The sequence below is a fragment of the Miniopterus natalensis genome, chromosome 7 (genome assembly GCF_054644295.1).
Source record: "Miniopterus natalensis isolate mMinNat1 chromosome 7, mMinNat1.hap1, whole genome shotgun sequence".
Classification (NCBI taxonomy): Eukaryota; Metazoa; Chordata; class Mammalia; order Chiroptera; family Miniopteridae; genus Miniopterus; species Miniopterus natalensis.
The window spans coordinates 80,179,268-80,197,347 of NC_142087.1; the positions used below are offsets into that span (position 1 = coordinate 80,179,268).

Genomic DNA, 18,080 nt, shown 5'->3' on the forward strand with positions numbered 1-18,080 from the left:
GGGCATCCAACTGCAGGCAGCAATGCCCCCAATAACTCTGCGGTGTCAAGCACGTAGTGAGTGTCTGACAGGCCAGGAGCAGAGAACATGAGAGGACCACAGAGCAGGGGACTCAGGCCTGCCTGCCACCTGCCTATGGGACACAATCCCAGCTGACGGCTCAAAAGGCCAGAGGACAGCTGGGAGGCCGCCCCAGACAGTGAAGGGGAGCCCTGAGTGGATATGGAGCCAGGTGTCACAGGCAGTTCGAAGCCTGCCAAGGGTGAAAGGTGGCCCCCAAAGGTTATATCCATGTCAAATCCTTGGATCTTCTGAATGGGACTTTATTTGGAGAAAAAGTCTTTGCAGATGTGATCAAGCTCAGGATCTGGAGGTCATCCAGGATTATTGGGGTGGGCCCTGAATGTAATCACAAGGGTCCTTACAAGGAAAAGGCAAGAGGAGAAGACAGACAAAAGAGGGAAGAAGGGCACGTGAAGATGGAGACAGAGATGGGAGTGATGTGGCCACGAACCAAGGAAACCGGCAGCCACCAGAAACGGGATGAAGCAGGACTGAGGGGAAAGAGGAAGGTGCAGGTGCTGGAGTCTTGAGCTCTGCGTGGTGCAACACATCTCCAGGGAGAGCCATCTGTGGGCTGTGGAGATGGATATGGGTGAGGGACAGCAGTCAGGTGATCACCACAGGTGGGTCTCCCTAGGCCCATGGAAGAAGCTGAGACGGAGAGAATCCTAGCACTGTGAGAAAAAGACCAGACAATACGCTGGAGGACGGGCGAGGACCAGGGCAGAGACTGGAGACAACACGAGCAAGGAGGAAGGGACGAGGCAGGGAGGGCTCCTAAGAGCCCGACGGGACACCACAGTGGGGTGACTGCTGAGCCCCAACCTGTGCTCTGCAATTACTAGCTGGAGCATCTAGGGTGTGGGACTTAGCCCCTTGGAGCCCTGGCCTGTGCCTCTGTCCCAGTGGATAGTAACAGTGCCCATGCCACAGGTGGCTGTGTGGTGAATGACCTAATAGACAGAAGGGCTCAGACTAGGGTTTAACACAGTATGCCCCAGATGAGAGCTGGCTAGGATCTTACAAAGATCACAGTGTGAGAAGCCCAGAGAGGGAGGAGTCAGGATGACCCCAGCCCAGGAAGAGCAGAGAACAAATACATCCTGGTCATCTTTTCATCCCACTGTTGGGATAGGGCCATGAAATGCCTGGTGGGCATCCCAGAAAAGGGGTCTTCAAAAACACAAAAGTGCTTAACAGTGACAAATGGTACAAACGGGTCAAGCCAAGGGAAAATTGTGGGAGAACAGAAATGCAATTCCATAAAACAGTTAAAATGAATGACCAAGAGCTTTCGGATCAATGGGGGTAGATCTTAAAAACAGAGGAATACCAGCAAGCGGCAGAGCAGAGAGGACAGTCTGACGCCACTTAGCAAGGCCTTGAAGCACCTGAACAAGGCCCTGTCTCAGTCAGGGCCACTTACACATGGTGTGACTAGAAAACCCTGTTAGGGGGGACGCCCGAGCTCAGGATGGCCGTTTTCTACAGGAGGGAGGGAGGGGGAAGAATGGGGTACAGGACACAGAGCAGTTTTAACCATATCTCTAACTATAAACAAAAAGGTTAGAAGCAAAATTGCAAAATGTTAACACTTGTCAAATAAGAGTGCTGGGTATATGGGTGTTTATTACACAATCCTCTGGTGTGATTAAAATATTTTATGATATTTTAGAAAATAAAACTATTTTTGAAAGAGAAAAAAAAAATACTGAATTTCACAATGACATGAGTTGAGTCCATGGCTTTTGGGAGCATCAGTGCAGTGCAATAGCCAAGGCTCAGCCGGGAGCCCACTCAGGGATAGGGGCTGGGGAGGCTCCTTGTTCAAGAAGCTTGCAATAGGGAAAGTAGTGAGTGTGTGTTCAGGGTCAAGGGCAGGAGACAAAGACGAGGGAAATTTAGGCATGATTATAATCAAAAAAGAAAAGCCAACATGAGAGACTGGAAAAATAAGCTAGCTTATGAGACAGAAGATAGAACCTAAGAGAAAATGAAGACATCAGAAATGAGAAAGGGATGGAACATCCATTCCCAAGACACACGGCGAGTAGCTCACGACAGCTGAAGAAATGTGGAGTGTTTACAGCTGATTCAGTTCTATGATTCTTTACTGAAAATATCTACCAAATACCAGACCCTGAGCTAGGTCCGAGGTAAGTAAGACCCAGTCTGAACAGTAAGGGGCTCAGAGTCTAGAATAGGAGAGAAAATACCGGTTACAGAAGTGCCTGGGCAATCCTAAAACATACAACAGATGTGCCTGGGCAATCCTAAAACATACAACAGATGGGCCTGTGAGACTAACCTGACATCCTGCGCTCCTCCTCCAACCGCTGCTCCCCCCTAAACACAACCACACCTCTGCAGCTCAGATTCCTCACCTCTACAGCAAGGAAGAATTAACAAGGGTGCCCATACTTCATAGGGAGGTTAGGAAGGGTAAACAGAGACTCCTGGCTAATACTGAACATGGTATGTCACAGGGAGAGCCCCAGCAAGGGCAGCTGTTAAGTAGCAGCAGTCATCATGATATTGATAATATGCCCATTTTTGTTAATTTCATGCCTTACAGGAGTCACTGCATGTTCAATGGCCATGAAAAGTACCTGATGATGAACAGAGAGACAGGCTGGCCTGAGATGCCATGCTGGGTGGGACATGAAATACCCACTCCCACATGCACAAAAATGTGCACCTCTGCTGAAGAGAGAATCTTAACTCATAAGGGGCCTTCAGGCACTCCCGATGGCCCCACTGTGGACATCTGGAAGGGCCGGTCTCTGTGCAAGTGAGGCAGAGACTGGTGGGAGTAGGAGGAGAGGGGCATTCAGAAGGAACCAGAGCATGAAGGGACTGGCAGGTGCCTGTGCATCAGTGGTGGGATGGGGACAGGAGGCGGACTGTGCCCAGGGGCATTAAAGAGTCTGAGATGACTTCACCATATTTCTGTGTCTAAAGAAGGCAGGGATGGAACACAGGGGGTGCCCTACTTATCTCTTTAGCCCCAGCACAAAGCCCTGTGCCTGGCTCCTCGTGGGGCACTCAGAACCTGTCTGAAGAAATGAATGAACAGCCCTGCCAGTGTGGCTCACTGGTTGAGCATTGACCCACAAACCAGGAGGTCACAGTCCTAGGTTGTGGGCTCGATCCCCAGTGGGGGACATGCAGGAGGCAGCGGATCGATGATTCTTTCTCATCATTGATGTTTCTCTCTCTCTCCTTCTCCCCTCCTCTCTCTGAAGTCAATAAAATCAATAAAAACATGTTTAAAAAAAGAAATGAATGAATGGAAGAAATCAAGTTATGATCAGATCTGTGTGAGGGAAATGTTAAGAACCTGGAGAAGAAAATGCAAAACTAATCAAAATACTGATGTTAGGAGAGTGGAAATAGGGTGAATTTTTTCCTTCTTTGAAAACTACCTTTAATCCTGTCATACTATTCAACAGTTAGAAGTGAGTATTTGCTCTTTTTTTAATCCTTACCTGAGGATATTTTTTCGATTGCTTTCAGAGACAGTGGAATGAAGGGAGGGATGGAGGGAGGGAGCGAGACAGACAGAGAGAGAGAGAGAGAGAGAGGGAGAGAAACACTGATGTGAGAGAGACACATCAATTGGCTGCCTTCCACATGAGCCCTGACCCATCACCAGGGATGGAGCCTGCAACTGAGGTACACGACCTTGGCCAGCCTCAAACCCAGGACCCTTCAGTCCAAGAGCCAATGCTCTAACCACTGAACCAAACCTACTAGAGCAGTATCTGCTCTTTGTAGAAATACAAGCCCACATTGTAGAATTTATTGAAAATAACAATGATGAAATCTTGGCATATTATAAAAAATTACAGCCCGGCCAGCGTGGCTCAGCGGTTGAGCATCAAACTAGGATCCAGGAGATCGCGGTTCAATTCCCAGTCAGGGCACATGTCTGGGTTCTGGGCTTGATCCCCAGTCAGGGGCATGCAGGAGGCGGCTGATCAGTGATGACTCTCATCATTGATGTTTCTATCTCTTTCTCCCCCTCTCCCTTCCTCTCTCTGAAATCAATAAAGATATATTAAAAAAAAAAATTACAAATATATTTAACGCCCCAAAATAAACTGATACAGACAGAAATGATGCAAGGCTATTTGTTGCAACAATTTTAACATGGCAAAGAAGCAGAGATAACCTAAATGTCTATCAATGAACTATGGTACGTGTGCTCAGTGGAATACTACGCAGTCAGGAAAAAGGAACGGGAGGCTTTCCCTGGACTGCTATGGACTGACCTCCAGGATATCCTAGATGGGGGGAAAAGCAAGGGACAGAGCAGCAGGCACAGTAGCCACCTTGCATCTGAGAGGAACAAGAGGGGGCAGAATACAAGGACATATGTGTGTTTGTTTAGTTATATGTGTGTGTATTTTTTAAAGGTAAGAATAAACCAAAACCTATTCAAAATGGTTTATTCATTACCCCTAAAAAATCTACAGGGAGGAAGAGACAGGCAGGGGGATCAGGATGGAAGTCAGGTTTCTCTGAATGTACTTACTCTGCTTTACAGCTTTTCCTGTGGAATCACATAAAAACATTTTAACTAATTATAAGTCTAAATTATATCAAAATGTAAAAGCTAAAGCAATTTCTACAAATGAAAACAAATGAGCCTAAATGCATATCAAGTTATCAGCTTCGCCACGAGAAGGGTTGATGCAAGTGACTTGAAAATGCAGGACTGCTTACATGACTGTGTGTCTCCAGGGCAGACAGCCTGAGGACAAGAAAAGCTTAAAATACAGTCCATAGGGTTGGTAATAGCACTGGTATTTTCCTTTTAGATACACACAGACATACATGTTAATACCATTAGGGAGCAAGATTTGTACTGTGTAAAAAATATATATACATATATAAAATCAAGTAAGTAAAAACCCTATAATCCTAAGTTTAAGTTGGAAATATCACTATAGCCTCAGGAGGAATTTTCAGTTTTTAAGAAAATCAATTGCTCTGTCACTAGAAGCAATGACTAATCTCGTAGCAATGAGCATCTGCGGTACCCACACTCAGGCTTCCCATTATCATTTCCCTCTTAAAGGAACTGGGCCATTCTGGAGAAATGGCCAGTTGCAGGTAGAGGTGAGCTATCCAAGTCTATGGGTCATGTCAAGAAGATTCGGGAGCTAACTTAAAGGGGGCCATCTGGTCAAAGCTAGGATAATTTGTTCATTAAAAAAAAAGACTGCAATGGATGAAAACATCTAATATGTTAAAATCACAGGTTCATTACAATACTCACAATAAACAAATTATTAAAACCTAATTGGTAACATTTGTAGATTATTAGGACACTAGAAACTGGTAAATAAAGGGAAAAATAAAGCATTTATCTTGTCTTCCCTGGACAAAAAGACTTTCAGGGTTACCAAAAGCTGAGAGGGGAGTTCTTTACAGAAGACTCCCAGCTATGAAATGAAAAAATGATGGAATATGAACATCTAATGAAATCCTAGATGTGGGCAATGATCACCCATGGCTGCTCATGGGTTGATAGAGATTTCGTAATGAACAGGTAAGGCTGACAAACCTGCATCAAGTGACCACACAGCTTTCTGCTCCCTGACTTGATGCTGCAGGAAAACACAGCAGCACCCAGAACAAATTCTCACTGTGCAACACAAAAGTCTGAGTCTGACAGAGCCTCTAAATTACCACCAGTGTAGGAAATACTGAAACTAGAGGAACATCTTGAACAACATGATGGGGACAAGATCAGCCAGATCCCAAGCGAAGCAAATCTGACAGGACTAATGACCCAGTTTACTCAACAAACAAACTGCAGGAGCAAAAGGGAGGGAGAACTTTATAAATTAAAAGAGATTTAAAGACATGTCAACCAAATCCAAGTGTGAACCTGTGTGTCTTCTGATGTGAACAGACTATCTGCAAAACCAGACTGATGAGAAAACTGGGAAAATTTGAACAATGACTAGATGGCAGATGATATTAAGAAACTACCAATAATTTTTACACTTGTGATAATGGTACCGTCATTATGTTTTTAAAGTGTCTATATTTCTCAGAGTGCAATACTAAAGCATTCACAGCTGAAATGATACAGTATCTAGGAACTGCTTTTATCTGGGTTGGATTTATGTTGGTAAGAGAAATGAAAAAAGACTGGTCAAATGCTAATGATAGTTGAAGCTGGGTGAACAGAACACAAGCATTCATTTTAATATTCTCTCTACATCTATGTGTGTTTGGAAGCTTCCATAATAAAAAAAACAAAAGAAAAAAAAGAAGCATCTCATGATAATATGAATGGGTGCTGTCTACCTTCCTATGTGATTAGAGGGACTGGGCACAAACAGACCTTTGTGCCTGGATCACCTAACTCTGTTTTCTGAATTATGAAGGTTAGTTAAATAAGACTAAAGAGGATTTGCTACAGACACCTTAAGGTTACGATTTTTCAGACCTGATTGTTTGGATCTGTGAGGTACCGCACTACAATAGGTATAAGATATTCGGAGAACACCACTGGAAAATTTGATCTGTTTTCTTGTAAAAAAATGGCAACAGGAGGAATCTGTTCCATCAGCTCAGTCCGCACTGTGGGCTCTGCAGCAATAAAAAAACAACAAAAAAAGAATTATATAAGAATAAGCCAAGCATCTTGTACATACTGATAGTTTCTAGCTTTTCTTACTAAAATACTTCATCAAAAAAATTAGACAAATGCAGTTTAAAAATCATTTCCCATTTAGAGTATTTATGCTACAGACAGGCTTAAAAAGCTAATAAGCTATATGGCAATATAAAAACATAAAAAGAAGAGAGAATGACAACTCTATTATAACAAGCCATATATAAATCGAGGAGGGCGCAAGGAGTCTGCGTGCTGGGCCAGCATCCAAAAGCCATTACAACTAATGGCATATATGCCAGACCTATGGGCTGTGCTTATTTAAATTCCAGCCAGAATGTATACATTACAAATAATTCTTTCATAAATGCACTCCCCCACAATCCACGCATCCCAATTATTTCTAAGGCAAAGCATTAAACAAAAGAGCGGCTTGAGCGCCAATATACCACATTAAATTTAACACAAATATATAATTGCTTCAGCGCTGTAAATGGTGAGTCATTTATAAAGAGAATCCATTTAAGGACTCAAAACATCCACTTGGGCCTTTTTAAAAGCATTGTGTCATAGTCTTATGAATATTTTAAAGTAATATGGGAGCTATATGGAAGGCTTATTTTTCTATTTTCAGTTAAAATGATCAAAATCTAAAGCAAGCCTAAGATTTCTGAAACTTTCTGAAGCAATTCACCAGTCATTATAAATGTCAGGGGGCTGGCAGCTGTCAGTACTGGCGAAGCCACTACTCATGCATCTGACTCCTTTTCCTGGGGACGGGGCAGGGGTGTGAGTGTCTCAGTGTCTACTGCACGGCAGTGTGCTTGCCTCCTAGGACAGCAATCGTGGGGTTGGAAAGAGAAAAAAAATCACGATTAGCCCACAAAGACCAGAGGTGAGGGGAAGCAATGACTGGACTGTTGTCATCTTTCTTTTGATTTAGTATTTCTGTGCATGTTTTTTAATCCTCACCCGAGGATATTTTTTCCACTTTTTCAGAGAGAGCAGAAGGGAGAGGGAGAGAAAGGGAGGGGGAGGGGGGGAGGGAGGGAGGGAGGAACACTGATGTGAGAGAGACACTTGGTTGCCTCCTGCACTCACCCTGACCGAGGCCAGGATTGAGCTTGCAACCGAGGTATCTGCCCTTGACAGGAATCGAACCAGAGACCCTTCAGTCGGAGGGCCGACACTCTAACCACTGGGAAAACTACCTAGGGCTGATTTGGTGTTCCTTAGCAACCAATAGTCTGGCAGAAGTCATGAAATACAAAATGCCTAACTGCCAGGGCAAAGAGCATTCACAGCTGTTAGTCATTCTAATTTTCTGAAAATAAGCATCATTGATGCCAAACAAGACGCCCATTCTTCATGACAAAATCCATTCATGGGTAGGCATTGCTTAAAATTTATTGATTAATAAGCAGGGATTTTTATGTTAGCTATCATTGGTTATAAACAATTTCTTGGAAATGTGCGAGTAAAAAGTAAAAGTATACACTCCTGTACAAACCTGCATCTTCTGATAATCTGACCACGATCGCCATGACCGTTAAGAAGTCTTCTTCATCATTACTGAAGTCCCGGAAGATATCCAGTAGCCCTCTAGCAATAATCTGGCTGTAGAGATGAGAAAGTATCCAACAGTTACATAGGCAACACCAACTGCTGGGGCGCAGGCTACAAGCAGATCATGCAACCAGGGAGCAAAGGAAAGTCTTCAACCTCCATCCAGAGGGAGGAAGGAGTGTCCAGAAACATCCATAGATGATCATTCCAATGTGGGTCAACATCCTACAGAGATGGAACAGTGCCCTCTAGTCCGGAGGTCACTGGAGGTAGAAACCATCCACTTGGGACAAGGAAAAACCTTTTCTCCTTTTCTGACTGATTCTTCGGGCCTCAATAGACCTGGAAGACAGGCCCTATGACAGTGGGAGGGAATTATGTGACCAAAAACATAGAAGGAAATACCCAGAGACATTGATGGCCACCTCCATCTCAAATGCCCTCTACCCACTAGGTGTCAACAGCATTCCCCTGGCTGCACCTGACCTCATGATGTGACAACCAAAAATGTCTCCAGACATTTGGCCAAAAGGCCAGTGGGCGCGGAGGGCAAAGTCACCACTGATTGAGAACCACCACATTAGAGGGTGCTGGGCAAAAGCTATATGGGAACTCTTTGTACTATCCTGTAAGTCTTCTGTAAATCTGAAATATTTTCAAAATAAAGGTTAAAGGCATAACAAAACACAAAGGCAAAAAGAGCCACAATAAGGTAACACTATACCCACTATGAGAACTCAAATTGTGAAAGCAACCAGTGCTGGTAGCAGATACAAAGATATAAAGCAACAGGAACACACAGCCATTGTCAGTGAGAATGAAAACAGCACAGGTGATCCGGAAAACAATTTGACAGCTTCTCAAAAAGTTACACATACACTTATTATTCAACCCCACAACTCTCCCTTGGGTATTTATTTACCCAAATGAAATGAAAAAGTATGTTCGCACAAAACTTGTACACAAATGTTTGCATTAGCTTTATTCATCAGGGCCACACAATGGAAAGGTCTCAATGCTGGTCAGCTAGGGACGCACACATTAGACAAGGGCTCGCCACACAGCGGACCACCACGCAGCAATGAAAGGGCGGACTGCTGGGAACTGAAGGCACAAATTTCAAACACATTTTACTAAGAAAAAGCAGCCACACAGATCACTACATACCACATGATTTCATATATATAAATTTCTAAAAGATCTAGCATCAAAAAACAAGTCCATGGTTGCCTGGGCCAGTGGTGGTGAGGAATGGAGGGGAGGGGCTGACCACAAAGGGACAAACGAGGAAACAAGCGGGTGATGGAAATGTTCAAACCTGACTACGGTGATGGCTGCATGCCTATGGACATCTACCCAAACTCATCTCACTGGACGCTTTAAGTGGGTGAATTTTATTGCATGAAAAATATGCCTCAGTAAAGCTGTTTTAGACAAAGACATGGAGGAGGAGGCATTCAGTGCAATCAGCAGTGGCTTACGGTGGCCTGGAGGCCTCAGTGAGTGAGAAGGGGGGATGGCAAACAGAAAGGAGCCCCTGCCTGCCTCCGTCTGCTCCTCTGACTACCTGACAATCCAGGAACAATACATGCCACTTCTGGTCATGCAACCGGGGCATTCGCTGAAGTCAAAAACCCACCCTGATTTTCAGGAAAAGAAGACTAGAAATGTGGACTTCAAAGAGGCAGTCCTCTGGCCCGCATAGTACAGGAAGAAATCCATCAACTCAAGCCTGTCCGCAGAGAGACTTACACCACCCCTGGGATGGAGGGTCGAGATCTGGCAGCCAGGAGGTTTGGGAAAGTCGAAACAGACACGATAAAGGCCCTGATTACATTTCACTGGACCACATTCATGTCAGCCTCCCCTGGGAAATCAAGCAACTAAGATCCCCAATCTGCTTCTAGGGCCATAGAACAGATAGACAGATCTGCATCCAGCCTCAAGTGGTCACAGGGGACCTGCCCTCTTAAGGAAAGCGAGGAAAGTGTGAGGGACGGCCCTGCACAGGAACAAATCCACCACAGTGAATACAGATGGGAGGGAGCTAAAGACACAAAGCAATTGGTGCTTTGGCACCAACACCTTGGAAAAACCTGGCTTCTTTATGTTGCCGTGACCTGGAGAGGTCAGAGTGGAGGAGCAGAGTCCAGGAGCTTCAGGCTCAATACTTCCCACTGTCAGTGATGCTAATGAGATAAAAGGAGAGAGGACAACTTTGCGTGCCTCAGAAAAGTGTCATGAAGAGTAAATGAGATCATACCTGGGAAGCTCACAGCATGGTACTTGGCACATGGTAAGCTCTAGAGCATGTCAGCCATCAGTATTAAAAAAGCAAAGAACTGCAATCACAGTGCCCACCAAAGAAGGAAGAGTAAATGAATTATGATGTCTCTTTGCCCTGGCATACTATACAACCATTTTTTAAAATTTTATTATTATTACTTTTAATCCTCACCTGAGGACATGCATAGAGAGAGGAAGGGAGAAGGGGACAGGAGAGGAAGGGAGAGGGAGAGCGAGAAACATCAATGTGAGAGAAACATGACCGGCTGCCTCACACACGTGCCCTGACTGGGGATCACGCCTGCAATGCAGGCGCTTGCCAGGACTAGGAACCTTTCAGTGCGCCGGGTGATGCCCAACCGAGCCACGGTGTCGTGGGTATGCGCGGAGTTAGAGAAATGCCAAGACACAGTACATGAGAAAACAAGGTGAAGACTTTCACATATAGTTATGAGCCCATTTCTTAACGTAAATTACGCTTATGTATATATGTGCAAAACATGTACACATACACAGACATACGCACTCTCATTTAGGGAAAAGTCTGGAAGGATACACGTGGAACTATTCAAAGTCATTATCTAAGACTGTAGTGAGGAGACAGGGCTCTCACCAGTTAATGCCTAAAATTGCAAAATGTTGCAAGTATTATTTTCATGGATTTTTTTTAAACTATAAAGAAGGTAGCTCAACTTTATATGGCATCGTTCCCTGGAAATGTAACTATGGAAGAACCCTTCCTGTCTTTGTTCCTTCTTTCCCTCACCCACTCACAGTGACATTCATGAGTTTCGCCCAACTGGCTCTAGACTTAGGATACGGAGACAAGAAGGTTCCAGGCCCTGCCTGAAGGAGCTCACAGTCGAGGCCCATAAGTAGGCCAGAAAACCAAGGGTGATGAACATGACAAGATTCCCAAGACAGAGAAGAACGTGGAGGTGAGCCGAAAGCTGAGATTGAGGAGGAGCGGGATTCAGGCCTCCAGAGAGACAAGGACGGGTGAGGACATCGGGTCCAGATGCTGGACGGCTACAAGGACTTTAAATAAGCATGGCTAATATGCTGATGGTCTACTGGAAGAGCTGGACATGCTTCAATAGTTAAGGAATATGGGAACTCTGTACTTCTTGGTCAATTTTTCTATAAACCTAAAATTGTTCACAAAAATAGTCTCTTAAAGAGAGAAAAAATGAAAGTGAAATAACGACTTTTCAGACAAACAACAGCTGTGAGAATTCACTGACCACAGCCTTGCACTAACAAGAATTGTTAAAGAAAGTTCTTCAGGCAAAAGAATGCCTAATAGAAATGGGCATATTACAAAAAGAAATAAAAAGCATGAAAATGGTAAAGACAATGGCAAAGATTAAAAATATTTTTCTCCTTTTGATTGCTTTAAAAGATAGTTGACTAAAGCAAACATAGGAACAGGTATTGCAGGGTGTTTAACATGTACAGAAGTGAAGTACAGGAAAATGACAGTAGAAAAGACGGAGAGAGGAAATGGGAATCTACTGCCGGAGGTTCTTACACTGTTCTTTACACTATATGCAAAGTGGTACAATTTTACTTGAACATATGTTGTAATAAGTTAAAGAAGTATATTATAATCCCTAGAACAACCAGTAGTAATTTTTTAGAAGAAGTATAACTAATAAGCCAATGGTGGAGATCAACTGGAATGATTTTTAAAAATTAGTTTTTCTTAAAAAGGTAGGAAAGAGGAAAAAGGCAAGAAGAGTTAGGACACACACAAAAGAAACAGCAAGATGGCAGATTCAAACCAAGCCATATCCACAGTAACATCAAGTGTAAATGACCTAAACATTCAAACTAAAATGCAGAGATTATTAAATTGGATTTTTTTAAAAGCAAGACCTAACCAATTACAATAATCACACTCTAAATGTAAGACATAAAAATAAAAGGAGAGAAATACACCACACAGACAATAAAGCAAGCTGGAGTGTATATATTAGTGTCAGACACAGTAAGCTTCAGAAAAAGGAGTATTACCAGGGATGAAGAAGGACATTACACAGTGATAAAGAGCAATTATTCAAGAGAACAGAACAGTGCTCAATGTGTATGCACCCAAGAAGAGAGCTTCAAAATACACAAAATAAAAACTGTTAGAACTGAAAGAAAAATAGATATATCCATAATCATCGTTGCAGATTCCAACATTCCTCTCAGTAGCTGACAGAACATAAATAAGAATGTAGAAGACGTGAACAGTGTTTTCAACCAGCTTGACCTAATGGATATTTATAAGATACTCCACCACTGGGACGCACACTCTTTCTAAGTGCACATGGAACATTCACCAAGTTAGAGCATACTGAGCCATCAAATAAATCTCCACAAATTTAAAAAAGAGAAATAATACAAAGTATGTTCTCTGACAAAAAAAAAGACTTAAACTAAGAATCAAATAACAGAAAGATACCTGGAAAACTCTCAAGTATCTAGAAATTAAACAATACACTTCTAAATAACTCATTGGTTAAAGGAAAAATCATTATGGGCATTAAAAATGTTTTATACTGAAAGGTAATGAAATATGACACATCAGAGCTTAAGGATGAAGACAATATAATACTTAAGTACGTATAGTGGTTAATAGCAATCTTACAATGTAAAAAGCAGATGTTATAAAAGAAGGTCAAAAAATAAAAATAAAAAGTTAAGCATCCCTCACAAGAAGAAAAAAGAACAGCAATTAAATTCCCAAAAAAAATCTCCAAGTAAGAAAATGATGTAGAAATTATTATTAGAGCAGAAATTATTGAATTAGAAAAGAAATATACAATAGAGAGTATCAAAGCCAAAACTTGATGCTCTGAAATAACTAATAAAGTTGATAATCCTCTGGTAAGAATTATCTAAGGGAAAAAAGAGAGAAAGACAACAATAACCAATAACAGGGTGGAAAATGGGGCCATACTACAGATTTCACGGACAATAAAGAGAAAATTACCACTTTTCAACACATAATGAAATAACAGACCTAAGCAGTGATTATCTGTGACCGCTAACATCATTAGAGGGAGGCTGGTGAGGAATTTTACAATGAAAGCATCCAACACCTGCGCCCACTGCTCAACAGTAACATCTCTCTCCAAAAGTGGGGCAGCCAGACATTGTTTCCTGAGGTTCTGTAATAAGTACACAAAACAACATATGAAGTATTGTTAAAAAACAAAATGTGATGGAGAGCATTATGCGCAGCCAGTCAGAGAAAGACAAGCACCATATGATTTCACTCATATGTGGAATCTAATGAACAAAATGAACTAACAAGCAAAATAGAGACAAACGCATAGCTAGAGAGCAGGATGACAGCTGTCGGGGGCAGGGTGGGAGGGCTGTGTGGGGGCGGTGGAGGGATTGAGCGAAAAAGAAAAACTCATGGACCCAGACAACAGTGAGCTGACTGGCAGGGGAGAGGGGTGGGGAAGGTGGAGGAGGGCACAGGGGAGGTGGTGATGGATGGAGACTTGACTCGGGCTGTGAGCACACGATAGTGCACAGACGATGTGCTGTGGAACCGTGCACCTGAAACCTGTAGAATTGTGTTAACCAGTGTCACCCCAACAAATTCAATAAAAAGGAAAAAACAAAAATAAAAAAATTAGAAAAATAAATAAATAAAAACAGGATTTGAAGCAGTATCTAATCAAGTCTCCAAATTTAATTTTCGGTTTACAGAAAACACGTAAAACAAAGGGATGCGTTAAATTACAAGGTGAGAATAATGACCACCAAATCCAGATTGCGGGAATTCTCAAGACTAATGACCCCTCCAATAAAGAAATGATGTGGGGGAGATGAGAGGGATAATCAATTAGGGATTTAAGGAAATTTAAGATCAAAAGGACAAAACTATAAACAAAAAAAGACTTCAGAGACACAATGACCTAATGAAATTAGATCATGATTCAAACAAATCATCCATAAAAAGACATTCTGAGACAGTCAGGGAAAACTGTAAGTAGACTGGCGGACTGGAAGGCATTATCGTTAATTTGGCCGAGTGTGATAATGACACTGCAGTTAGAGTGAAGTCTTTAACTGGATAAAATAATATGTCTCCGATTTCCTTTGCAATACACCAGTGTAACTGCACAAAACTTCTACAGAGAAAACAATCACATTTTATTGGGGAATTAAGAAAACCTAAATAAATGGAAAGATATATCATGTTTACGGATTGGAAATCTAAATATTGTAAAGAGGGCAACTGTCTCCAAATTGACCTATAGGTTTTATGCAAACTCAATCAAAATCCTGGTGTTTTGTTTTGTCTTGTTTTATGAGGATCTGATGAACTGATTTTGAAACTTATATGGAAATGTAAAGGATCCAGGATAACAAGTCATGCCCTGACCCACGTGGCTCAGTTGGTTGAGCACCATCCTGTGCACCAAAAGGTCGCAGGTTTGATTCCCAGTCAGGGCACATGGCTCAGTCGCAGGCTCGATCCCCAGTTGGGGGTGTGCAACAGGCAGCTAATGGATGTTTGTCACATCCATGTTTCTTTCTCTCTCTCTCTTTCTCTCTCCCCCCCTCCTTTCCTCTCTCTCTAATACCAATAAAAAACATATTTTTAAAAAAATAACAAGTCACAGCAAAGAAGGAAAACAGCTGGGAAGTCTTGCTCAGTTCAATCTTAAGGCTAAGATCTGGTTGGCTAAGGGCGAGACAGGCCACTAGAAGAGGGACAGTCCGGACAGTGGGATCATACACAGTACTGGACTATAACAGCGGTGGCATCCCAGAGCACTGGAGAAAGAATGCACTTTTGATAAGTGCTATTATGACAATTAGAAAAATGAAGCTGGACACCTCTTTCACACCAGGAACCAAAATTAAAATCTGATAGATTATAGACCTAAATGTGAAAGAAAAAAAACTAAAGCCTTTCAAGCAATACTCTTTCAAAAAAAAGAGTATGTTTATGATCTTGGGGTGGAGGAAGACATTTTTAAAAAGCTTCAAAATGCACTAAGTTTCAAGGAAAATGTGGATAAATGTAACTACATGAAAATGAGTAGCTCTGGTCACTAAAAGGACACCACAAGGAGAGTCAAAACACAAGCTGCAGGGTGAGGGAAGATGGTTACCACACAAAACTGACGAAGGTCTGAAATCTGGATACACAAAGAATTCCTACAAATCAACGGGAAGAAAGGTAGACAATCCATCTCCCCACCCCCAACAAAACATTTAAACAGGCACTTCACACACACACACACACACACACACACACACACACACACACACAATACAGATGTGCAACAAATATAAGAAAAGGTGTTCAAACTCCTAAGGAAAATATAAATTAAAATCACAAAGCAGCATCATTATATATACAACCACACTACCAGGTTGGCTAAAATTTTTAAAGCTGACAATACCAATTGGCAGATAAACTGTGGGGCAAAGGTAGGACTAAAAGCTGATGCACCCGCTTTGGGAAACTAGCACTGTCACTAAAGTAGAGGTTAGCATTCCCATCACATAGTAGTTCTCTCTTGGATATCCAGAAATGCCTACTATGTGCACTCAGACACAAAACTGTTCATAATAGTGAGAAAACAATAGATAAATATCAGAAGCAACTATATGCAAAACCACAAAGAAACATATCCTACAGGATTTTATATAGTTCAAGTTCAAAAACAATAAAATAAAATTACATTATTTGAAGGTAGATACTTAAGTGCTAGAAATGAAAGAAAATCAGGGATGTGATAAAGGTAAGTCGGATGGTGGTACTACTGGGCGGGGAGGAAGTGGTGACCAGGAATGGGGGGCAGACTTCCAGGATGACCTGAGTAATGGCTGCATAGGTACATGCCTCATAAAAAAGCCTTAGACTTTACATGTATATTTTATCCAATTATTCGTGCATTATATTTCACAGCAACAGAAGTTTTACAGAAAGTTAAAGAGAGATTAAAGAAGAAAAATCATCTGATAATCTCAATAGATGTAAAAGAAACCTTATGTAAAATTCAGAACTCACTGAGGATTTTTAAAACTCTTAGTAAGTTTATTCTATAAAGTAATGACCTGTATGCCTCAAAAATGTCAACTATATCATGAAAGGCAAAGAAAGACTGAGAAACTGTTACAGATTCAAGAAGACCAAAGAAACACAAAAATTAAATGCAATATGTGATGCTGGATTGGATTCTAGACTTAAAAACCAACCAAACAAAAAAACCTGATTTAAAGGACACCATTAGGACAACTGGAAAAATTTGATTAAAATCTTTTCATTAGACAACGGTATTGTGTCAAAGTTAAATTTCCTCATTTTGATCACTGTATTGTGGTTATACAAGTGAATGGCGAATGTCCTTGTTCTTAGAAAAATGCACAATGAAGTATTTAGAGGAAAGGCAACAAGATATCTATAACTTAATCTCAAAAAAAAAAGCAAAAATACAGAGAATGATAAATCAAATGTGGTAAAATGTTAACAATTGATGAATCTGAGGAAAAGACATATAAGAATTCTTTCTATTCCTGAAACTTTTCTGGGTGAAATTATTCCTAAACGGTTAAAAACAATCTCTTAGCCCTGGCCAGTATGGCTCAGTGGGTCGGAGCACCGGCTGTGCACCAAAGGGTCTCAGGCTGGATCCCCGGTCAAGGTGCTTGCAGAGTAAGGGGGCTGTACTCACTCCACCTGACACCAAGGCTTGGGGGTGCAGCTGCAGTGACTGAGACAGTGCGCTTGCTCCTGGGTATACAGGAATGCCTGCTTTGTGCATCCCGACACAGACTGCTCACGACGGTGAGAAAACCAAAGGTACTCTAATAATAGAAATGGACACCTGATTTAAGACAAAGGTGGCAATGCAGAGCTCAGATAAGAGGTAGTATTTTCCATAAATGGCACTGGGTCCACTGGCTACCGCACAGAAGGAAATGAAACCCGATTGCTACCTCACATCACACGCAAACACAGAGCAATTCCACGTGGACCACAGATCTGTAGGTGGAAGGTAAAACAAATAAAACTTCAAGAAAGCAATATAAGAAAATATCTTGGTGGCCTTGGGGGAGGCAAATGTTTCTGATACATGACATGAAAAGCACTAAGTATAAAGAAAAAATGGCTAGATCGTGAACTACATTTAAATTAAGAATTGCTCATCAAAAGACGCCGTTCAGAGTACCATCATTTTCCGATCTGCAAAATTGGGATAATAACTGGACTCATTCAGGAGCAATTTCTGGGAGCCTGTGATGACTTAATAGATGAAAAGACATAGAATATAATTTTTAAAGTAAGAGTGAATGGAAGGTAAGAAAAGAGATTCTGAGTGGCATCTAGTCTTTACAGAAGAATGGTGTCCTTAGGGGAAGGTATGAAGGAAGGCCACAGGTAGAGAAGTCCAGACGAGAGACATGAAATGGCCTGTAAGTGGAGGGAAAGGGGCTGTACTGGGTGAAAAGGAAGACACAGACAGAGGCATATCTGATGGAGGGAGTGGACAAAAAGAGACACTCTCCC

At 42.0% G+C, this 18,080-nt stretch overlaps 1 protein-coding gene across 3 annotated transcripts in view; it reads right to left on the reverse strand.

Moving 5' to 3' along the window:
• The window catches only part of LOC107529433 (serine/threonine-protein phosphatase 4 regulatory subunit 1-like), a 65,761-nt gene that overhangs the window by 30,710 nt on the left and 16,971 nt on the right, over positions 1-18,080 (reverse strand). For all 3 annotated transcript variants that reach the window (XM_087819188.1, XM_087819187.1, XM_087819190.1), the window contains 2 exons: positions 8,208-8,314; positions 6,530-6,672 (listed from right to left, as the gene is read on the reverse strand). In XM_087819188.1, the coding sequence (XP_087675314.1) occupies positions 6,530-6,672; positions 8,208-8,314 (250 nt within the window). The remainder of the gene's footprint in view (positions 1-6,529; positions 6,673-8,207; positions 8,315-18,080) is intronic.